We start from the raw sequence: 25,101 nt of genomic DNA, 5'->3' as shown, positions 1-25,101 counted from the left end.
TTCTAACACTATCTCCATGTTGGTTCATGAGGCATTAACCAATGGGTGGATTAACAAAAAAGAAGCAGATTTTCTGATTGCCACAGAGCCGAGGACGCCCTACTTTTACACTCTACCCAAGATACACAAGGGCACGACACCGGTTCCTGGGCGCCCAATAGTGTCGGGAATCGGCTCAATTTTGGAACCACTTTCCAAATTCGTGGATCATTTCCTACAGCCTTTGGTGAGGGATATCCCGTCCTTCGTCAGGGATGCGACTGATATCCTCAGTATCATAGACTCCATAGAGGACTCATCCTGTATCGACCTCCTCGTCACACTTGATGTAGAGGCGTTATATACTAACATTCCTCAAGGAGATACACTGACAGTTGTAGAAGCAGCTTTGAACTCATTAGAGTGGGATTCTCCTACCCCAGTTACATTCATCATGGATTGTGCGTCCCTAGCCCTAACTGAGAACTTTTTCGAGTACAAAGGGCAATTATACCATCAATGCCAGGGTACATCGATGGGCAGCACTTTTGCGCCGAGCTTGGCCTGCCTCTACATGGCAACATTTGAGAAAGAAGTCATCAATACTGTACACAACCCTTTTCAACAACATCTTATCCTTTGGAAGAGGTTTATTGATGATATTTTGATCTTCTGGCAGGGCCCTATTGACACTTGCAACAGATTTGTGCAGTGGATTAATCAGCAAAATCTATTTCTGAAATTTTCACATACAATCTCAGACACACACATTCCATTCCTCGATCTGAACATAAAACTATCAGGCGAACAACTCTCTACAAGCCTTTACAAAAAGCCCACAGATCGCAATAGCCTTCTCCTGTACCAGAGCCATCACCCCAGAGCGCTAAAAGATAACCTCCCCGTGGGACAATTCCTACGTATCAGGCGCAACTGTACCTCCACAAATGACTACAAAATAGAAGCCTCCTCTTTAGCCAACAACCTCAAGACTAGAGGCTACCCACAGAAGGTGATACGAAACTCCATGAAGAGAGCCTTAAATAGTCCCAGGGAGGCATTATTAGAAATCCATCAGAAACAACCTGAGGACATCATCACGTGTGTAACTTCTTTTACACCCAATTCCACGTCCACCAAAAAGATCATCTTGAAACATTGGGGCATTCTAAACACAGGCGACCTACAGATACCTGTACCTAGGTTTGCCTATACCAGAACTAGTAGCCTCAGAGATATCTTGATTCATACGAGACCCAAGAAGCACACTACCCCATCACAAACCACCCTGTGGGGACTTCCACCGGTCAAAGGACACTTCCCCTGTGGTACATGTACAGTGTGCAAACTTACAACAGCCACTAAAGAAATTGCGTTAAGACCCAATTTTAAGTGGAGCATACAAAAACACACGAATTGTAACACCAAACAGTGTATTTACCTGATTACTTGCCCCTGTGATTTACAGTACATAGGGATGACTATGCGTCCGGTTAAAATACGTATAACTGAACACAGGAGTAACATACGTTGCCAACGAACCACTACAAAACTATACAGACATTTCATGGAGACACAACCTACTTCTGATTCATTACGTTGGGTCATATTAGAATCCCATGCCCAGATATCCAAATCCTCCCTATTCAGACTCGAACAGAGATGGGTACATAGATTATCAAGTCATATCGAGGGCCTCAATGATGACATACCCTGGAATACCTTATTTTAAACTGGGAACTATATGCCCTAATCTACTGATCCTATCCCACTCTGAATTCTGGCCCATTCTGTTGAATAGTTCATGAAATTTACTGCCTCAGTGGCAGGATACGAGGCCCCTTGTTGTCCCTGTGTTCCCTTATTGCTTTAATTGAACACACTGAGTACAGGACCCCTCTTCCATGCTGGTTTCATATAACAATGGACCAGTCCACGCATTGTGTGATTACTGATACACCATGTCTTACACCCAGCCCCCAGGTAGTTGGACTATATAAGGACCATAACATTGGTACCTATATCTTATACCATGTTGGAGACACACAGATTTCCATGACATAGTCCTCTAGTTAAGCAGTGCCTTGAATTCACCAATGATGAGCCACAACTTCCTGATCGATATACTACTGTCATGAATTTCACAAGTGAAAATTGTGTTTTACATCCGACGCCATTCGGGAGTGATATATTTATACCTCATCACCCTAGGCATTAGTTACTACACGACCACGTCACTCACCACTGTGACGCCCCCTCCCTGTTTATGAGCGTTCCAATTACTAATATTGCTCTGGTCTCTGACCCGCCAATCCTTGAGCCAGTAGCGTTGGGCGCCTCCTGATGGTTCACGTACCAGTTTTCGGTTGGCTAATCCATCAGCAATACATATCGCTTGTCCTTGTGACAACGTCATGAGGTCGCGTAGCAACAGAGACTCTTCTCTGGGCTTGGAATCAATCACTGGGCCAGACTCCATTTGCGCAACACGTCACACCACGATGGGTCGCGCTCTATCTTACATAGCGTACTCAACAGCGAGACACTTTAATTGGCCAAGAGACAACGTCACGAGGTTGCTTAGCAACGGTGACGCCCCTTCATGCCTGGGACCAATCATATGGTTGTACTCCCCGAGCGCATTCCGTCACGACGTGCTACGCACTCGATGACGTACCCGGAACCACTGTTTATCTTCTCGCATTTCCCTTCGAAACCTACCACCCCGGTTCCTGGCGGTTTGGGTAGGTTGCTTTCCTGGACGTGAATCCACGTCGGTGAGTACTGACTTTAATTTTAATTGCCTTTCTACACCCGAGGAGCCACATCTGCCTACTGTCCACCGGAACCTTCCTGGTCTATTCCCACGGACTCTCTGCACCGAGGTCAGCACTCTGACCCGACCTTTGTGTCCGTTACGGATGGATCGGTTAGGGGTATGGTAACTGCGGCTATGCCCGGCTGCCTGCTGGCACCTAGACCTTTTATGTGGTGAATCCGTCTCTTTTAAAACACACAGATACTAATAGAGACGGTTTTCTGGCAACTTTTTGTCCCCTTTAGGACCCACTTGGGTTCCTTTTTAACCGCCAGCACCGTTGCTAACAACAGTAGCAACCCTTTTAGGTGAGTCCTTTTGCTTTCCGTAGCATTGTTTGGATATTAATTTACCCGCCCCACCCTACACTCCCGAATGGCGTTCGAGACACCACTATATAATGAAATTGCGTGTTGCACGCCAAAGCACGGTGATCACCTTTGACACAATATTCATAGCTATGTACAGCATAAAGAGCTATTTTATTTGTTATAAAGAGTTTCTTCTTTTTTCCCCTACAGGAACAAACCATAAGAAGTGGTATTTAGATAGCACCTTACCACATATTGTTGTAGACAGTATTATTTTGATCCTGACGAATTGCCCTGATCCTCCTGACTTCTGCGGCAAGAAACATGTTTATCATATAGAGTAGAGCTCTTGCCTAGATACCTAACTCCTAGCATTTAGCCACTCTACACATTTTTAATAGGGTAGTTGACCTTTGGAATAAAGTTGAAGTAGGACCAACTAACCCCTTTTAATTCCCACTTCTCTGCTACATCACACCATACTAGGCCCCTCACCCCCAAGCACCCTCGGCAGGAACAAAAGATCCCCGATAAAGAGCCCCGGTTTCGGGAGCCCGTCAAGGATTGCAGCGCCGACTTGACGAGGGGCAGTGCTCATATGATGAAGCATGACACCTAGCTTGCTGGGTGTGTGAGAGCACTAGTTCAAATTAAGGGAATTTCCCTCCCTTTTTTCTGATCGGCCTTTCTTAGCACTAACCAGCTGAGATATTCTCTCACTGGCTCTTCTCCATCACTGTACATGAGGAACTTTTTACCCTTCTTTGTTACTAGTCATATGGGGTATGTACACTGGACCTCTCTAAATAACAACACCCCTAGTCCCTACCTTTGATATAAAAATATAAATACCAAGTTTAAAATGTTCTTCACCTGACTTCTTTGAAAATAAAATACAGGCTAACACCTCCATGATTAGCACGAAGTTTCACCGCCTCTGGCTGTAGGTGCCATAGTGGCGCTAATGGTGGGGCAAAGTGGGACAGACTAGAGTAAATATCAACCATACATGGACATACAATCAGGAAATTAGACGTGTTGGTTAATTCAGAAAGGCATATGCTGAGTTATCGAGTGGTATTCTGCATGAAGGAATGGGGGTAGGAAGTGCTTCCCCCATTGGAGCAGACGATGACAAGGCAAAAAGCGGATGACAAGAGCAGACAGGACGTTGTACAGACAAGAGGACTTAGTGTGGAAATGTGGCGGACACTGAGGATCTGTATACTGCAACCCAAGCAGAACTTGCAAGAGCCGAGAACACCAAGACGCCCACCTCATGATTTTGAGTAGGTTCCTCCCCAAATGGTGTCTGTGCTTTGAATTCATTCTGAGTAGTAAGAGGTTAAACTTTGGAGGCGTATGAAGCATGCGAGGCGTCTGGTATTACACATGAATAGAGTTTCTGCCCGCATAAAGGCCACCCATTCAGATATGGAAGTTAAGTGGAGATACTTATTAAGGATGACTTTAACACCCTTATTTTTGGGCCCCCCCCCTTTCCCTCTTCTATCCTCCTCTTTTTCGCTTATACCACACTATCCCAGCCCCAACCTAAGCTATACATATTCTGAGGTTGCCCTGTACCGCTGCCAAGGAACATCAGCACCAGAGCCGCCTTCTGCTATTTTGGTTTCCCAGTATCGCCCCCTTGCTTGGTTTTCCGTCACCCTTTGTATAGTGCTCATTTCATCCAGCCTCCTGTCCTTCCGTTGATTCCCCTTCCCTATGTATAGTGTTGTCCCCTTGTTAACCACCAGTGTGGGTGTACAACACCCACCTTTTTTGGAGAGAAGAGACCTGTGATGGCTATAGGCAATGGGAGACTCCAATTAAATCATTCTTATGTGGACTCTGTTGAAGAGCTTTATTATTGTGCTTAGTTGTAGGTTGGATATCCATATAAAAGTGTCACAAAGGGCTCTATTGTTGAAAATGTCTATGTAACCTCTAACCTGAGTTAGTCTTTGTGTGTCCACTTTCTCTGTTAATTTTTCTGCCTCATATTTAAGTAAATATGAGGTGAAAAAAAGCAATGTATGACCAATGAATCCTCCTTACCTTCCTGAGTGCTTTATATCTTTTTAGTCATGTGTAAATTACTCCATCCTTTCCTGTAAAACATAATATAGACAAAAAAAACGTACGGCTGACCAATGTTAAGCACACCAAATCCCAAATCAATACACAATTTCTTGATAGGTGCAAAAACACGTCCAGAGCAGGCCGTACTTGTGCTCTACTGGAAAACCAGATATACAAACTCTTTTACAAAGGGACGGTGCACCAAAGGAAAAGTCTTTTCAAATATTCCAATTGTTGTTCTTTTATTCTCCTTCAACTCTCAGAAAAATCAGACTCAGCCAACGCGTTTCGTTCTTTACGAACTTCGTCAGGGCATAGATTGTTTCTAAGGCACGACCTCCACAAATTTCAAAAGTGGTCGGCTTCCAAGTGGTATGTTTGTTCATATAAAATTGTATATAACCTCTCCAAGTAGCTGAAAGGTGTTTGTATAAATACGATCATAAGTGCGTCACCAGCTAGTTCAAATATCAGTTGGACTCTTAGTTCAGTCCATATGTATCATAGGTAAAAATAGAACAACCCTGTTGTTGTATATTTAGGCCCAATGTACAGGCTCCATTTTTCTTTCGAAACGGGCGCTTTCTCAGGTTACCGGCGAAAAAACCGGTAACCTGAGAAAGCGCCCGTTTCGAAAGAATTTTTTTTACCTATGATACATATGGACTGAACTAAGAGTCCAACTGATATTTGAACTAGCTGGTGACGCACTTATGATCGTATTTATACAAACACCTTTCAGCTACTTGGAGAGGTTATATACAATTTTATATGAACAAACATACCACTTGGAAGCCGACCACTTTTGAAATTTGTGGAGGTCGTGCCTTAGAAACAATCTATGCCCTGACGAAGTTCGTAAAGAACGAAACGCGTTGGCTGAGTCTGATTTTTCTGAGAGTTGAATGAGAATAAAAGAACAACAATTGGAATATTTCCTGTAAAACATCCTGCCATTTTTTGGAACGTCGTCTGAGCTGCGCATAAATAGAATAAAAATCCAGTTTTCTAAAGAAGCCTGTGTACAAAGATAAAACACCGGAATATACACATTTAAAGATCTTGCATATAGTCACGCTTGCACACCTTCATATGTATATGCGGCCCGTAGCATATGTGACACTAGTACCCACACCTATAGTCTTGGCAACATCATTTAGATGTTTAAAAGATATTTTTTTAACATAACATACAATTACCATTATGCAACTATATAAAACTAAAACTTCAAAGCTATCTTATATTTTACACATTACATGTACCACTTTATAGATATACATCATACGTGTTACACACGTGCTGGGTGTATGTGTCTGCGAATGGTACAATACATGGGAGGTGTAGTTCTGTGCAGTGCGTGTGTTATGTACTGACATCCTGGTGTGAACTTCTAGTACTCCCATGGCCTTTGTTGCCCGACTATCAAATGTGGAATCACTCCTGCGCTGACAGACTGCTTCCTGGTGGAAGGGCAGGGCAGAGGGAGAGGGCACTTCAAAAGCAAGCAGACCCCCCCCCCCCCCCAAAAAAAACTTAAAAGATTCAACCTCTAAATCACATTTGGTGTCTGGAAATGGACTACAAGTGTAGCTCAGCAAGATTTGTGCCTGTGACCAGGACTGGGGTCCGAGGCCTTCCAGTCACCCTAATGGATGGGGGCCTTGCGCAGGGGGTTCAAGGTGATCTGCTCCCATGGAGGCATAGCTGAGTTAATGTTTGTGACCACCTAACTTGCTTAGCATAGCTTCATGGAGATGGCCCCAGCAAATGTTTGAATCTAACCTATGTAATTAATAAAAATGAGAGGGTCTTAACACTGCTTTTGTTGAGCCACTGTGGTCTTACAATAACTGTTAACGATTTTTAGAGAGCATAGACATTTATCTTGCTTAGAAGTGGTAAAAACCAAACTATTTTCACTTGGTGCGTGGGATTCTAAGGGCACCCGTGGTGGATACACTGGAATGGATTTCCACAAATGTAAGTTTCCATGTGAAGAAAAAGTATTTTGGAAATGCGCGTTTTCCCCATTGCAGACAGGCTACAAACAAATAAGCCGGGCAGACTGACAAACGCCAGCGAAATGAAGTAAATCCTGTATTTTCCAGATGTAGGCATGTAACTTTCACGACTAGGAAAGTCACAATAGATGTTTTGCATAGGTATATATTAACGCAACGCCTTTTAAAATGAAATCGTGGAGGTGAAAGACGGGGTGGTTGGGGGATGTGGCGGCTTCATTGCGGAGTAGCACAGTTGCTATTGAGGGTTGAAACTCAGTATATTTAGGCTACAACAGCTAAAGTGAAGCCCAAATGCACCGCACATTAATAACTTTTCCCATGTTGCCTCTGTGGTCCAATTATGTGTTGTTTTGTTTACCAAGTGGGATTTTCTTAATTGCCGTACTCTTTCTTTCTTTTGGCAGCCTGTACACTTTTGATATGCGCTTCCTTGACAACCCCATCATGGTGCACATGGACCACGTGTCTGCGGTGCTGGACGTCGACTACTCTCCCACCGGGAAGGAGTTTGTGTCTGCGAGCTTTGATAAATCTATTCGCATCTTCCCCGCAGACAAAGGTCACAGCAGGTCAGTACTTTGTCGAACACGTCAACTTTTTTTGAAATTCAAAAGGGTTCCGCTCTCCCTCATTAACACTCGCAATCAATGGGCTCCCCTGGCGTGGCGCGAGGGGGCTCGCGCTCCACAGACCATTAAAATAACGATGAATCACCTCTCCTCTTCACTCTTTGATGATTTATTTATGACAGGACATTTGTGTTAATTGCACGTTGTGGTTTCCTAATAAGGTCGGTCTTTGGGAAATTTGATTTCTGGAAAATGTTTTCTGCTCTACCTAAACCCCCAGGGATACTTCTGGGCCTGCTGTGCCTTTTGTATTTTTTTGATTTGTTTCCTCTAAACTTTTTTTCTGTAATGAAACTAGTCTAGTTCAGAGTGCTATCTTGTGGTAAGGATGTCCTCTTAGAGAGGTGTCCTCGTGCAGAGCAGTGCTTTCCTCAGCTTCTTTCTACAGATATGGGATAGGACTCGCCCATCCTGGCCCCCTGCTGTCTGCCCCACCATGTGTAATATCTCTGGGTTTTCAGAATGTGCTGGCACACGAGAACTGCCATTATGCCCATTTGGTATGTGTATGTTTATGTAATTGCCAAATGACTTGAGTTTATTGCATACGGCTAGAGATCTGACAGTACGGATCAGAATATATTTCACATTCTTTATTAACTATATCATCGATTCTTAACATTTTGACTTCTGTAGACCCCACTGAATCAATACTTAAAGCCAGGGATCCCCACTGAGTCATTATTGGAAGCAAGGGGCCCCTGGCCTAAGCCGTTTCTACGATTTTAATTTCAGAACAATACATAAAAATACACATCAGACTAAAACACAAATAATTTAATATTTCATTCAATTAAAAATTAGGAAAATCGAATTTTTTAAATGGGAATATTAGAGCTTTTCTAAATCTGTTTTTAATTGTTAAAGCTGAGGATATTCTTCTACTGCATGCATGCTCTTGCTTCTTCGTCCAGCGTCTATACCATGAGTACTCACAAACATTTTCCCAGGTGCCAAAAAGTGTGGTCTGTGATGTGGCCGAGTGCCGCATGGATGCCAGTGGGGTGGTGGTTGGTCAGGGCAGTGATTTGTGGTTACATGGGTGCAGGGGAAGCAAAGCATATGCATCCAGTAGCTGAGGTGCCCAATATGAAACTAGAAAACCTTGGATTAGTCCTGGCTTCCCCAGTTCACCAAATTGTGAGATCCTACCTAGGCAGTTGTTTTATTTCACTTTCCCTCCTTTTTCTACATTATCACATATAAGAGGACCTCGAAATACATGACTTCAGGATGTGCGCTGTACAAAACCTTCTCCTGTGTCTGATGTAATGAACTAATATGATGTTCATGTATAAAAGGAACCGAGGACACCCAACGGCCACTCAAAGTGTGTACAATACAAGTGGCTTGACTCTTTAGTTCACTATTGTCATTGTTGTCAGGGTGGGGGGGGGGGCAGAATGAATGTTTTTAAATTCATGTTTGAAAAGTATCACTTTTAAAATAATACATTTCAATGCATTGATACAATCTGATGTACTAAGGTGAAAAGGTTCTGCACATTAATTAAATTTACTTATTGAATTCTGAAGAGACTTTATCATATTTTTACACTATTGCTTCAAGACTTCTTCAAATGACGGTGTTCCTAAAGTTAAACAGTGCAGCACTCCCTAGTTAAATCCCTTCTTTAACATCCATTAACCTTAATATAAATGCTTGCCTGTTTATTGAACTTCTTTTTGTTAGCTCTGAGATGAGTATACAGCAGCTCAGTGCTGCTGTTGACCAGGGGGCTGCATATAAAGGTCAAGAGAGCCGCATGCGGCCCCCGGGCCGTACTTTGATTATCAATGGTCTATACTATATTCAGTTTGCTGTACTTGAAGCACTCAAACATTTCAAGCAAAGGACACCAATTTAATTTTTAGCCTCCAGTTTCAAATTCCTTCACTTTTACAGAATGTTTTTATATATATTTTTATCTTTATTTATATACTTAACTAATCTCAATATTATTTAATTTTCTATATAGTCCAAACACCCTGTCAAGGGTCCGCAGCCCACACATTAAGAACCACTGAACTAGAGCTTTACAACCAGAAGACTCCCAGTGATCTCACCAATGACCGCGGAGCTCCACTTATTATCTTTTAAGATGACTTACAGGTTCTTGTTCCTCTTGTAGCCTTGATGATTTTAGAATAAGTTGGACTTATACAGGTAACTCAGCTAATTACCTTGCACACTAACACAACGGCATGCTCAGCTACATGAATAGCAGCTTCACTCACCAGATTTCAAGATAATGACTGCCCCCTTTCTCTTGATTCTGCAGTTGCACAATGTGCTGGGCACACTAGAGAACACTTTGAAATGTTTCTTCCCATTCTTAACCAATTTGAAATATAAGGTATGTTTTAGGATAATGGTCTCCTGCATGGTCGGATGAACACACACTCTCCTGGATATACAAAAAACGGTAGCCAGGATACAGACTGCATAACGCTGCTAGAAATACTATCAGAGAAAACAGGAGCTCAAATGTAGCATCAATACAGAAACAGTTAAATTTTGTTTCTTGTTAATAAAAGTTGCCCACATTATGATCTGTTGTGGGAGCCCTCATTTTTCTGTTAAAATATTTGCAATGTTCTACTGGAATCCTTAGTAATGAACCACCCTTAAATAATCTCGGAAAGTGACTGTAGACGACACCTTTTGGACTACCGATGTTGTAGGTTTTACTGCCCACTGTACTTGGATGGATATCTATTGTAGGGTGGGGGGAAGCAACATAGAGGATGCAGGTGGGAGGAAGCAACATGGAGGGCAGGAGGAAAAGTGCAAGACACTGAGAGAAATGTGGTGCCTTGGAGGGGTAAGCAGCACACGGTTGAGAAAGCGCACTGTGGCAAGCGCATCACAGATGGGGCCCGAGTGAAAAGCACATGAGTGAGAGATAGCATGGAGCACGGCATAGTGGGGAAGAGAAGTACATCAGAGAGATAGCTAAAAATCACATGCACTCTCATAGACAGTCGGCCACGCACTCATCAGCAGACTGGACTATGGAAACGCACTCTACACCGGCATCAACAAGTCCCTACTCCGCAACCTCCAGACTATACAGAACACCGCGACCAGACCCGTCCTCGGTATCCCCCGGCACAAACACATCAGCCAACACCTACGGAGACTCCACTGGAGTAGAGAGTCACCTTCAAAGTCCTCACCCACGCTTACAAATGTCTACACAACGAACCCAAATATCTCAACGACAGAATCAACTTCCACGTACCCCAAAAGAAACCTCTGATCTTCCAACCTCGCACTGGCCGAAACCCTGCGCTTCCACAGAGCCAGAGCCGGCGGAAGATCGTTCTCTTACATTGCAGCCAAAACCTGGAATGAGCTACCGGCAGACATCAGACACGCCCCCTCCCTGAGCACCTTCAGTGAGACTCTCAAGACCTGGTTCTTCGGCTAACAGATCTGCGTAGCCCCCCCCCCCCCGCCCCCAGCGCCTTGGGACCCGCACGGGTGAGTAGCGCGCTTACAAATCCCCGATTGATAGACTCCTTAACCAAAAAGAAACCAGCATTAGGACCTACTGCCTTTGCAAATGGTTTTTAGTCATGCTGTACAGAATGCTGAAGCTGCTCAGCATGGCTAAAGAAAACAAAAACAGGTGCTGTGACACAGTAGCCACATCATTTCGTAGGCATACACTACTAATGCGTGTGCACACTAAAAGAGTATTGGTAGGGTAAACATCACTAAGGACGAAGATGGTGAATACAACACGGATGGAGCGGGTGGTGTAAAGCAACATGAAGCACCAGTGGGGAAGCAACACGGAGGGTGGGGGGCAGAAGCCGCATGAGGTGGGAGAAGAAGCAACTGGTGAGAGCGGAACATGGAGTGTGCAGGGGAGAAGTCACATGGATGAGGAGGTAATGTAGTTTAGAGGTACACAAGAGTGAGTGCAACATGGAAGAAATTGGGGAGAAGCACATGGATGGCAAAGAGCAACATACAGTGTGAGAGAAGTATATGAGGGAGACAGCTGGAAAACGCATGCCCTCTCATGGAAAGCATAACCCAAAAGTGAAAGAGTAGTGCATGAAAACCAAGCAATAGAAGGACACAAGTAATGTGTCCATGTTGCAAAGGAAGGACAAACATTGGAAGAGGAAGGAGAGCCCACACAAGCTAACAAATAAAAAAGTTAAGGACACTTAGGAGAGGACTTTAAGCAAACCCCTTTAGACTTAGGGGTTCTAGGGCCAGCACCCACAGGAGCACCGGAGTACTCGAGTTACCTCACCCAGGGAAGCCGGGTGCATAGGTGTCAAATGGTGTCGGGAATCGTCGTTGATTTCAATGGCGATCTGCTGGAAAGTGCTGCTGCCGGGAAGAAGAAAAGTGTCCGGAGTGATCCAAGCCTGGATTGAAGATCAGAAGAACCTGAAAGCAGAGGGGACAGAGTCTGGGTCACTTGCCAGTGACCAGGGACGCGATAGACGAATGCCCACTGATGTCAGTAGTATCAGGTGCGAAGAGGTGAAGCTTGACCCTGCAGCCACTAGGACCAGGAGGTGCCGACGACGACCAGGAGCTGGATTCGAGCTGTCCCACGAAGGATGTCGAGTGCTGCGGTGTCAGTGCTCAGATTGAACACAACAAGCCTTGGCAACAGCAACAAGAGAAAAGATGCTTCGGTGCGGACCAGCAAGGTCATGGGGACTCCCCAAGTGATGGAGAGTCAGGGCACGTCTTGAGCAACCAGGTAAGCCCAATTAAAGTTAGAGTTGCCTTCACAGGGACCCAGCAGTCTACGGACCAGGGATCGCGAAGGGACCTCCGGAGGAATCACACAATACCAGCCCACGTGACACTTGGTGAGTGTAGGCCAGTAATCTTCGGTGGAGACAGTGATCGGGGTGTGGTCTACAAGTAGCCGAAAGCTCAGCCTCAAGGATCGACGAGAAGCATATGCACTTGAAAATGGGCACGGTGTCCAGGGGTTCCGGTTCCACGGTCCCCACGAGGGCTACGGGTCTCTGCTTTGCTGGGAGCTCGGGTCAGCCTCTGAGAAGTCTGGGAACCCACCTCCTGTGTTGCAAATTCTTCGGAGTCTGGCGGGAGCTTCAGAGATGCAAACCGGTCAGATGCGTCTTGGGTGCCTGCCTTGCAGGGGAGTAACTCCTTTACTCCAAGGGAGATTCTTCAGTCATCTAGCGCTTTGTAGATCGTCGAAGTTTCAGGATTCTGTATCAGAGTTTTGTCCAGGTGTAATCTAAAGTCCTGTAGCCAGGGTTTCCTATCTTATACCCAAGGAAGGGGTGGGACAAACTCTATGGACCCACCTATGGGAGGGTCAGGATAGAGGGGTGGCTACACCCATTTCTTTTGTCCAGTTTCGCGCCAGAGCAGGGGCTGGTAGCCCCTGCAACTGGCTTGAGCTGGACTATGCACAGGGACACCAAATGTGCCCCCAGTGCTGACTTCAAAGCACTCTTGGAGTGCACCCACCCAGCACCAATACACTAAAGCCTGTCTGGGAGATGGTGACACCTCCCTGTGACAGGAAACCTATTGTCCAGGCCTCCCCTGCCGGGGGTTCGTCCAGCAGCAGGAGGGCAGACTCGTGTCTGTGGCTGGCAGCATCAATTTTATGATGCCATGGCTCTGTTAGCTTGTCCCGGTATACTGGTGCTGTCATGTCTCTCCCTCTAGAAGGGTGGGTTCATACTCCCACACCAGTTACTGGTGTGGGGGTATGATTCCAAGGTGTTTGACACCAAACACGACATGTTTCCATGCAGCCATTCCAAAGTTAGCATTTACCGTTTGGTTATAATGCTCTTAAGAGTATATGGTCTGGCTGCATCACAAACAACTAATAAAGGTTCCGAAAGCTGCAGAGGGGCTCCGCTCGTGCATGGACACCCTCTCACATGAAACCCAGCACCCTGCCTTCAGAATTGTTAAGGCCTGCCATAGGGGTGACTGATAGGTTTACATGTGCATTGATATGGAGAGATATAGTGAACCTACATCTCAGTAAGGGGTGCATGCACCACCTTACCCAGGCTGCAGTAGCAGACCTGTGGTGTCATTTTGGAAGGCTTCCTAGGGGTGGCATAACACATGCAGCAGCCCCTGGTAGGCCTCTGGGGTACCTATGCCCTGGGTACATAGTATACCATATACTAGGGACTTTTTAAGGGTACCCCAGAATCCAATCTGGAGTGTACCTAAAGTACTGGTAATCAATTTAAAGGGGAAAGCAGATAGGCTGGGGTCCTGAATAGCAGTACCCCAGCCAAACTAAGTCGAAAACCAGCAAAACACCAGGAACCAGGAAAAAAGTGGGGGCAACCATGTAGTCAGACCCCCCCCCCCCCCGCCCCCCTTCCCCCCTCAACAAAAGGAGATCAGGCTAACCTTGGCCAGTTGAGCCTTTATTGACTAAGTGGCCATATAAGGAAGAACCTGCACTGGCATGGTTACCCCCTGTCTTATGGTCCACTAAGCAATCCCTAACCCTAAGGGTATGGGCTGATCTCCACCATTTGGAGTTACTACCTGTAGTGTGTTTTGGCAAAGTAAAAGGCTAGTGGGGTGGCTGAGTAAAGAAGTGTGGCCCTAATAAAGTTGGTCTCAGCTTCTTCAGATCACTGGTCACCATGGAGGCCTTTCTTTCCTTTACTCCAAGGGAGATTCTTCAGTCATCTAGCGCCTTGTAGATCGTCGAAGTTCCAGGATTCTGTATCAGAGTTTTGTCCAGGTGTAATCTAAAGTCCTGTAGCCAGGGGTTCCTATCTTATACCCAAGGAAGGGGTGGAACAAACTCTAGGGACCCACCTATGGAAGGGTCAGGCAAGAGGGGTGGCTACACCCATTTCCTTTGTCCAGTTTCGTGCCAGAGCAGGGGCTGGTAGCCCCTGCAACCGGTTTGAGCTGGACTATGCACAGGGACATCAAATGTGCCCCCAGTGCTGACTTCAAAGCACTCTTGGAGTGCACCCACCCAGCCCCAATACACTAAAGCCTGTCACGGAGGTCGTGACACCTCCCTGTGACAGGAAACCTATTGTCCAGGCCTCCCCTGCCGGGGGTTCGTCCAGTAGCGGGAGAGCAGACTTGTGTCTGTGGCTGGCAGCATCCATTTTGTGATGCCAGGGCTCTGTTAGCTGGTACCGGGTATACCGGTGCTGTCATGTCTCTCCCTCTAGAAGGGTGGGATCATACTCCCACACCAGTTACTGGTGTGGGGGTATGATTCCAAGGTGTTTAACACCAAACACGACATGTTTCCATGCAGCCATTCCAAAGTTAGCATTTACCGTTTGGTTATAATGCTCTTAAGAGTATATGGTCTGGCTGCATCACAAACAACCCCGGAATAAAGGTTCCGAAAGCTGCAGAGGGGCTCTTCTCATGCATGGGCACCCTCTCACGTGAAACCCAGCAACCTGCCTTCAGGATTGTTAAGGCCTGCCATAGTGGTGACTGATGTGCAGTGATATGGAGAGATATAGTGAACCTATATCTCAGTAAGGGGTGCATGCACCACCTTACCCAGGCTGCAGTAGCAGACCTGTGGTGTCATTTTGGAAGGCTTCCCAGGGGTGGCATAATACATGCTGCAGCCCCTGGTAGGCCTCTGGGGTACCTATGCCTTGGGTACATAGTATACCATATACTAGGGACTTATAAGGGTACCCCAGAATCCAATCTGGAGTGTACCTAAAGTACTGGTAATCAATTTAAAGGGGAAAGCAGATAGGCTGAGGTCCTGAATAGCAGGATCCCAGCCAAACTAAGTCGAAAACCTGCAAAACACCATGAAAAAAGTGGGGGCAACCATGCAGTCAGATTCCACGTTCCTACACAGGCAGCTTGGGCTGTCTGGTTGGCGAGACCTAAAAAGCATAAGCAGCATGGTTCAAACTGACCTTAGTATATAAAAATAATCAATTTGTCCCTCCTGCAAACTTCCCGTAGAGGCAGTCATCTTTACACATTGATGGAGGCTACACTCTGCTCACTGGTCTCCCAGGGCCTTATCCATGTGAGTACAGTCCATTCTTCAGACAGCTGTTTGATTAAACACAAAAGAAAATATTCAAGAATATCTCTCCACCTCCAAAAAACTGCTCCCTCTTGTTGCCAAAATCCATGAGTCTGTGTGACCTATAAGACACTGTCTGTGAGTAAACTGGACTGCACTGCTTTTAAGTTCAACTGGCCCAGTGGCACCAAGACTACCAGCAGCACCTTCCTGGCAAGGATGAAACTCTACAAGACTCACAAAGAATTCACACACGAACAGGCTTTCTCTGACACTCTTGAACAAAGGTCTTCAAACTTTTTTTGCACTCCCAAACAAAAAGATTTTGAAGTTGAGAGCCCCCTCCAAAATGTATGGCAAGGTTTGGGGGAAATGGGAGGGGCAGGGGATAGAGCCTATACGGTCAATTCAGGGAGACTTTTTCTGTAGCTCATAATCAACAATAAATGTGAGATTTATAAAAGAGAAAAATCATCAAACAAAACATTAATTTGCCCCAAAACTCTGTACCTCATAATTGGGGTGTTGTAAGCTTCTTGTATTCCTTGGGCCCCAATGCAACCGCACCTGCACACTACTGATAGCTAAAGCCCTGAGTAGCAGGCTATCTCCTTTGCCTTTTTCACCTTTTCACCACCATACATGAACATCACTGCAATCTTGAAACAGACACTTTGTCCCTTTTGATTTTTAAATAGCATTACCTCGGCTCAAGGGAATTGGTGTGCTGCATATGAACACCAGTTATATTACACAATGTCATATTCGTTTTTTTGATAAGGCACGTGGAGATTAATTGATTTGCTGGGAATCGCAGGATGTTGAGCCAGCATCTGGACTTTGCAACTGGTTCCCTAGTTCCAAAGTCGGCAGCTGTCACTGTTAGGCCACATCTCCTTCCTTTCAGAAATAAATTAACTTCATGTGTTGTCCCCCTTTCTGCAGCAAATGCACCCTCGGCCCTAATGCTAGCAAGGAAAATGAGCCCCATACTCTTTTTTTTTTTTTTTTTAAACGATAGTCACAGTTGTGATACAGTGGACCCCTGAGACCCCTGGACCTCAGTGCAACCTCACCTGTTTCACTAGTGACAGCTACCGCCTTGTGAAGAGGACGGTTTCCTTTGCCCTTTGTTAAAAACATGGGCTCCCATCTAGCCCCATTCCTCCCTACAATCTTTCTGACGTTCAAACGACAGTGTCTCCTCTGCTTTAGTTTTCCTCTCCCCTAGGCCAATGCGCCGAGGCCCAAAGTAACACTGGCAAAGCAAGTGTGTTGTGTTTTGTGCCCTAATGCAATCAAGGAAGGATAGTACAACCACATAATGGAGGTTTAGCTGGCCCCTCATAAAACTGGGCCCTGGTGCCACTGCACCTGCAGCACCATTGGCCCTCTCATCTCTGCGAAGCAGGCTGTCTGCGCTGCCCACCTCACTGGGCCATCACTCCATCACTTCATTTTAATGAAATCGTATCACTATTTGTATAGATTTGAGCCATCCTTTGTTTATAGATTCACCCGAGGAAGGGTGTAATCAACACCAGAAATGCATTGGGATAAAGTGTTTTACACCAATCATTTATGATGCTCAATTGTAAGACATTTTGTTGATACTAGAAAACTCCAGCAAAAAGTAAATAAAGATTCATGAAGGAATGAATCAACAATACCACGCACAGTCGTTTGATGAATTTGTCTATACAAGTTTTGTGAATGCTGGTTGATTATGTGTTACTGTATTATGCATTTTTAACACAGGTTTATTTTGATGACGCAGTAATTAAGCGCATGAGTAGTGCATACTCTGTCTAAGACTTTTTGTCCTAGTAGGTTCATTGATTTAATACTGGCGGGGGAGGGGGGGGGGTAGTACCGCCTCAGAGGATGCACACTAAAAATTCTTATTAGTAGATTCTTTGGTTTACTTGTCTATTGTGAAAAATTTGAGTGCAAGGACAGCTGTTTCTCTTTATCCCACTTTTAGAAAGTTGGCATTTTCCTGCCTTAGCCATTTAGTGCCCTGCAGGATGTCTCTGGGTCACATGACTGGGTGTAGTTGGGCTTTGTGTATTCCTCCTAGATAGCCACACACAATAGAGAGCTTTTGTGTGCCTGAATAAGCCATCACTGGCAGAGTGGGATGCGGAGCTGGGCACAGCCCTACTTGTGTTTGAATACGCTGTGCCTTACCTCCACACAAATAGCTACATACCTCCTGTAGTTAGTCTGGATCCAGGACAGGGAAGGCAGGATGCATGGGGACTTCAAAGGGAAACTTCTGGAAGCTACTCCCACTTAAAAGGAAGGCCTAGGTATAAATATTGAACCCCAGAGACCAACTCTTCAGTACACTTCTGGACCTGTGGATTCTCTGCCAGGAAGGACTGCTGTGCTGCTGAAAGGACTGCCACTCTGCTGGACAGCTGCTGTGAAGGACTGCTGCTCTGCTCTGCTGACTGCTACCTGCTGCCCTCTTACCTGGTGAGAAGAACGTGACCATCATCTGTTGAACCCAGGAACCCAGAGTGACTCAAAGGGCTCGTTGGCTGGCTTCCTGACTTGAGCCTCAGGGACAGAAGGCTCCTACAACCTCGACCCCTGCACCTGGACTCTGCCCTCAGTGAGTCTACCCTGCCAAGTAGTGCCACCCTAGTTCCGTATCCTTGCAAGTGGGCCTAAGGCGTGTGTTCTGCTAGCCTTTGTGAATCCAGTGCAACCGCCGCATCTTCTCTGCTGGGCAGCACAACCCCTAGCAGAACTGATGCATCCTCACCGCTGCATGGATCTTCCCCTTTGCAAAAATCCACATTGCAGCCCACCTCCTTATCAGAACTGGCACTGCACGGCACATCCTTGGCGCAGGCATCTCTTATATTCGCTTAAGGTGTGAGTCAAAAACTCCTCTTTGATTAGTTTGAAATAAAGGTAATCAGAGTACTTGGATCAATGCAAGTTTTTATTTTGCTTATTCAAGAGAGTTCTGTTTTTCTTGTATTTTTTATGTATTTTATAATTTCTTTCTTCACGTTTGCAACAAAGTAAACAGCCTTATTATTTCTTTCTTCACGTTTACAACAAAGTGAACAGCCGACACGTGTTTCACCCAGAGGCTCAAAGTTGGGCCAGGGCTTTTTCAAGGCTGAAAGGAGATATTAATGAGGCAGTGTTTAATAGGTTTCGCTCAGAGTCTCAATATCATCGAGATTCCACCTAGTGGGATGTGAAGATAGTGAACGTTGTCTATAAACAAAAAGGATGGTGACGCCAGAAAGGTGCTCAAGAAAGAATGTGAGAGAATAGAAAATAATCCCATTTATCAGATAAAAAGGAAGATGATTTACTTAGTTTCAAGGGTGATGGAAATACGAAATGTTAATTTTGTTTCGATTTATAGTGCAATCTACGTAAAGAGCCAAGGGCGATTTCCAAAACAAAGCAACCTTTGTGACAAATTAGTATTTGTAGTAATGCTTTTAAAATCAAGTTATATTAGTTCGTGCTTTCAGGTCCAGAAAGCAGGGTGACACAAAACCCCGTGATCATTATGTTTTATTCATGCTTAAAAAAGGTGATGCAAAGATCTATGCACATTTATCAGGTCAAATATGTACCTTGTTATTCGGACGTTTCTACACAATATTTTCGTTTAACATTGCATTTTTCATATTTGCTTCATAACCAGACAGAGCAGTAATCTAGACAGGAGTAAACAGATAAAGAGACAACTATAGATGTCAAGCGAATTAGTCAAAGATTCAACATTTAGTTTGTTGTATCAGTACTGTACAGGTAAAGATAGAAAAGCAAGAGCCAAGATGGCAGTATGTTTTGCGGTCCGTTTAATTTTAGGCCAAGAAAGATTTACGTAAAACGAGTGAATTTATACGCGTTTTTCGCAGGAAACGATAGGAGCCTTTGGAGTTTTTATTAACTTAAACACTATGAGGTAACGGAGTACTCTTACATTCCACGATCTCATGGGGCAAGGCATTTAATGCTCTAAGGCAGATTCTCCTATAATTTCAGAAGGATAGATGTGGTCAAAGTCGTCAAACACTATGTTCTTTTTCTCTTAAACCTTTTTCACCCAAAACATGGTGATAAACAATTGCGTATTTTTACAAATAGTTATTAGAGAGCCATTATCGGGAATTCCAAATGGCCGCCTTACAGTCACTTACTTTTAGTCTATCCACACAGGTCGTGATCCCGGGGCAATCCCAAGCACGGTGCAATCCCAAGCACGGTTCTCCCACTAGTATGTTAATGTTGTGTATCGTGGCCATCTTTTAAAAAAGGGGGGGCTGCGGAGTCCAGTCACGTGTTTGCGGCATGCTAGATGGTATTCGCCCTCAACTTTGAAAATAGGTGACAAAGTATTTTACTCTAATCATTTGTAGACGTTCTTTTTGTGTTTGTTCTACACCAAGAGAGGTTTACACTGGACAAGTGAATTTATACACGTTTGTCACAGAGGACGATGGGAACCAAAGGGAGTTATTATTCAACTTACATATTATGAGGTAAAGGAATACTCTTACATTCCCTGATCTCGTGGGGCAAGGCATTTAGTGCTCTAAGGAAGGTTCACACGTAATTTTAGAAGAATACATTTGGTGAAGGAACGTCAGACACTATATTCCTGTTCTCTTAGACCGTTTTCACCCAAAAACATGGTGATAAACAATTGCGTTCTTATATAAATAGTTATTAAAGTGCCATTATCGGTAGTTCCGAATGGTCGCCTTACGGTCACTTACTTGTAGTCTATTCACAAGGGTCGTGGTCCCGGGGTAATCCCAAACACGGTTCTCCCACTAGTATGTTAACGTTGTGTGTCGTGGCCATCTTTAAAAAGAGGGCTACGGAGTGCGGTCACGTGTTTACGGCATACTAGATGGTATTCGCTCTCAATTTTGAGCGCCATCTTAGAATGTCTTATTACAATACAACGTGCACCCGTCATTCATCAGGAACTAAAGAATACGTGACAAGATTTTTTACTATAGTCATTTGTAGATGCTCTTTTTGTATTTCTATATTTCAAAGGGCAAAAGTTTCTCCATGTCTAAAGACAATATACAAATCAACGGGGTTTACTGCATAAGTTCTGCATGTCTACCACTAGTTAAAACTATTTTTACTTTTTTTTATAAGAATTGCGTCTATTTCACATAAGACTGATATTTGTTCTATATTTCATTTCCGAGGTCGATGTCAATAGATCTAGAGATTTGTCATGCTCGTTTGCAAGGCAAATGAAGTGCTCAGTCTTGACTATATTAAATAATGTCCATATCCTATCAATGTAGGCTTCATGACATAAGATGGAAAATGATACAACATTCTCAAATTAGTATGTGGCGTGGAAACAGGCCTAAACAAAGACCATGAATGGTATCACTGGCTGTAACTTGATTTTAAAAGCATTACTACAAATACTAATTTGTCACAAAGGTTGCCTTGTTTTGGAAATCGCCCTTGGCTCTTTACGTAGATTGCACTATAAATCGAAACAAAATTAACATTTCGTATTTCCATCACCCTTGAAACTAAGTAAATCATCTTCCTTTTTATCTGATAAATGGGATTATTTTCTATTCTCTCACATTCTTTCTTGAGCACCTTTCTAGCGTCCCCATCCTTTTTGTTTATAGACAACGTTCACTATCTTCACATCCCACTGGGTTGAATCTCGATGATATTGAGACTGAACGAAACCTATTAAACACTGCCTCATTAATATCTCCTTTCAGCCTTGAAAAAGCCCTGGCCCAACTTTGAGCCTCTGGGTGAAACACATGTCGGCTGTTCACTTTGTTGTAAACGTGAAGAAATAAATAATAAGGCTGCTTACTTTGTTGCAAACGTGAAGAAATAAATAATAAAATACATAAATACAAGAAAAACAGAACTCTCTTGAATAAGCAAAATAAAAACTTGCACTGATCCAAGTACTCTGATTACCTTTATTTCAAACTAATCAAGGAGGAGTTTTTGACTCGCACCGTAAGCATGTACTTTGTTTGAGACCATAGAGGTCCAGTGTCTTGAGTCAATCTCAGTTAGCAACAAGTTATATACATATTGGGCAATTTTCTCTGGAATCGGGATCCCTGGACCTTAGCAATCCTGTACCTGATCTCTTATATTCGCAGCTTCAAAACTTCTTGGACCTGATGCATCAACGCCGGGCTTTGCATCTCAAGCCCTCGTCCATGGATCCTCAACGACGATGCAGGACCTCACATCGCAGCTTCATTGCATTTTGGAACCGCAACGCACCGCAAACCAGGATTTAAGATGCTTTGTGTAGCAGCCCTAACTGTGTTCCTGTAGCTAGCCCCCTCTCCATTGCAGTTAGCTTGAACTTGTGACTTTGTTGCCCAGATACCCACATGTGACACTTTGTGCATTTTGTCACTATTTTTCCAAACATCTTTAAACTTGCATATCTCCGGTTCTACTAATTGGTTTTTTCTCATTTTGGTATTGTTTTATTTATTAAAAACAACTCTACTGTTCTAATCTGGTGTCGGATTCTTTTTGTATGGTGTTTTCACTTTACTACTTTTAGAAGTATTGCACAAATAATTTACATATTGCCTCTGAATTACGCCTGACTGCTCTATACTAGGCTACCAGAGGGTTGAGCACAGGTAGATTTACGGTTGACTTGTGCCTCACCCTGGCAAGTATTGTGGCTACTGGTTGACCAGGGTTCACTTCCCTGCCAACCAACAACCCAATTTCTCACAGACTAATAATAGCGAATGGGCCTCCACACCCCCATTTTCCTAGTAAGTCAGGTATAATTGGGGTGCAGTGGCCACTCACACCCCTGGTCGCAGTGCCAGAGCATCACTTGCACAAATGGTAGTAATGGACTTTATTAAAAAAAAAGTCGCCTATATAGTGCCATCCTTCCAGATGGGCTTCTCTCAGAAGAAGCTATCTCTGTCCATTTGTAAACAAAAAATAAGGACCTACGTCTCCTTGATACTATCCATGGATCTTGCTGCTTTCCTCTTTCTCCTGAGCTATTACCCTGAGGTCTGGAGGATCTGGTCTTTGCATCTGAACACAGCCTTGCTGGCCTTCTCTCTGCTACCTCCTGGACTCGCCCTTTTTCAAATACAACCATACCTTCTTTAAGGCAGGGTCATTGGAATAATGTGGTAGGTGAGGACCAAATTATGTGTAAGTGTTGGCAAAATTATGCAGCAAGAAAGATAGATTATGTATCGTAATGCAGCCCATTTTGTGATAGAATTGCTTTCTTATTTTGTCATTTTTGCACTGATTAACACTATCTGGGCAAAGGTTTCAATATGTATGCTTCAGCAACAAAAAGTAAGGATGGCAGGACAGCAGCTAGGCACTATCATAACTTATCTTGTTTTTCATTTTATTGAAATATTAAAAATTAGGCTTGATCTGGAGCTTAGTGACAGCTCATGACCTTTCCCCCTAAAACATCTACTTTTGGAAGTGTTTAAATTAAAAGCTTGATTGTAAGAAGGCAGCAAGCCTCTGAAGAACTAGCATTGGGTTCATACTTAACATTCTCTTCCAGGAAGTCCCAACATGTTCCTGTCCTGCCTTTATATGCTAAATGAGCAACTCAATTCCTTTCTTATCCTAGCCAATAAAGTGCACCTCACAGATCCCACACATGGTCCCCTTTCTTCCAAGCTTTAAAAAAAAGGCAAACTATATTTTTCTGCCCGTTGTAGCCAGCCACTTTATAGTTTTTGTATAAACCCTAGATGACTATTCACTAATCTTTGTTGGAATTGTGATTACACCCACCACCCTGCTTCTAGGGTCAAATTGCCCTTATGTGGACATGGAAATTAGATATTATAGAACAAATTATCATCTATCACTTATGCGCCGGGAAACCCTTGTCGGGTAGCCGATGCGCAGTACAAGTGCAAAAAATAATAATAATAATATAATCACTTATAAGCAAGATTACCCAATTTCATGCTACTCAGTTCACCAAAGGCTGACTCTGCTTTACTGGGATTGAAATTGTGTCCTACAGAAAACAAATCTTAATGGCAAGCATTTATCTCACTGAGTAATCCTGCTTTTATTATTGTCTCTATATGGTACAGAAATGAAAGATCTTGATGTGTCCAGATTCCGGTTAGTCTGTTCGCCCAAATTTATATTTGTGCAAGGAAGCCATCTCAACCAGAACTGCCTTTTCTGATTAATTATTTCCCTTTTGTGACTCTGTAGAAAGCTATTCATTCATCTTATATGGAATGGGTCTGATGTGTATGCACTAATATTAAAACTGAATGTGAATAATAAAGGTGAAAACAACTGTGTCTACATAGTCTCTATAATGTAAGGATGTTGATTTGGTTCCCATTGAGTTACCACTGGAAGCCGGGGACCCCCAAGCAATTTGTAGGATTTAAATTTCAAATATTAAAACAGTAATTCGAAAAAAATAAACACACTTGTGCACACAAAACAAATACTCAAATTACTAAGGATTTTGGGGGCATATTTACAAGCCCCTATCACCATGAGAACGTCACTTTTTGCGACGTTCCCGTGGCGATAGGAGCTTCGCCTTATTTACAAGGCAGCGTTAAGCCACTTAACGTGGCTTAACGCTGCCTTGTAAATAAGACGCCCTTTCACCCAATGCTTAGCGTGAAAGGGGTGGGCAGTGGGTGTTGCGGTGGGCGTTCCACCGCAACACCCATTGATTTTGACACTGCCCCTATTAACAAGGGCAGTGTAAATGGAAAGCAGCGCCAAAATTAAGACCAGGGAAAACCTGGTCTTAACTTGGCGAAACAAGGAGAAATGCTTTATTTCACCTTCGATTGTTTATGTTCAGGAAGGTGACCCTTCCTGCACATAAAGAATCTTTTTTTTTTTTAGTTACATTTTGTAACTTCCATGTGTGCTGCATTAAGCAGCACATATAGAAGTGACAAAACGGCATTTCAAAATGTTTATGTGCAGGAAGGGGGACCTTACTGTACATAAACAATCTTCCCCTGCACGCAGACACCCTTCCACTATTGTGCATGGGTGCCTGCGTTGGCGCCACAAGGTTAAGTGTAGCGCGAGTGCAGGGGAAACGTAGGGCTGCATCATATTCTTGTAAATATAGGTGCAGCCCTGTGTTTCTGAAGTGGCGGAGCGTGTCGTTAAGCCAAGGAGGCTAACGACACTCACCACCACTTCTGTTGTATTT

At 44.1% G+C, this 25,101-nt stretch overlaps 1 protein-coding gene across 1 annotated transcript in view; it reads left to right on the top strand.

Annotated features, from left to right (window-relative positions):
• Positions 1-25,101, top strand: part of DCAF13 (DDB1 and CUL4 associated factor 13) — a 350,429-nt gene that overhangs the window by 181,044 nt on the left and 144,284 nt on the right. The window contains exon 8 of the mRNA XM_085605122.1: positions 7,622-7,786. Within this exon, the coding sequence (XP_085461248.1) occupies positions 7,622-7,786 (165 nt within the window). The remainder of the gene's footprint in view (positions 1-7,621; positions 7,787-25,101) is intronic.

The sequence above is a fragment of the Triturus cristatus genome, chromosome 5_1, assembly GCF_964204655.1.
Source record: "Triturus cristatus chromosome 5_1, aTriCri1.1, whole genome shotgun sequence".
NCBI classification, from domain to species: domain Eukaryota; kingdom Metazoa; phylum Chordata; class Amphibia; order Caudata; family Salamandridae; genus Triturus; species Triturus cristatus.
Note: the sequence above shows the minus strand (reverse complement) of the source record. Positions and strands in the feature narration are given on the sequence as shown.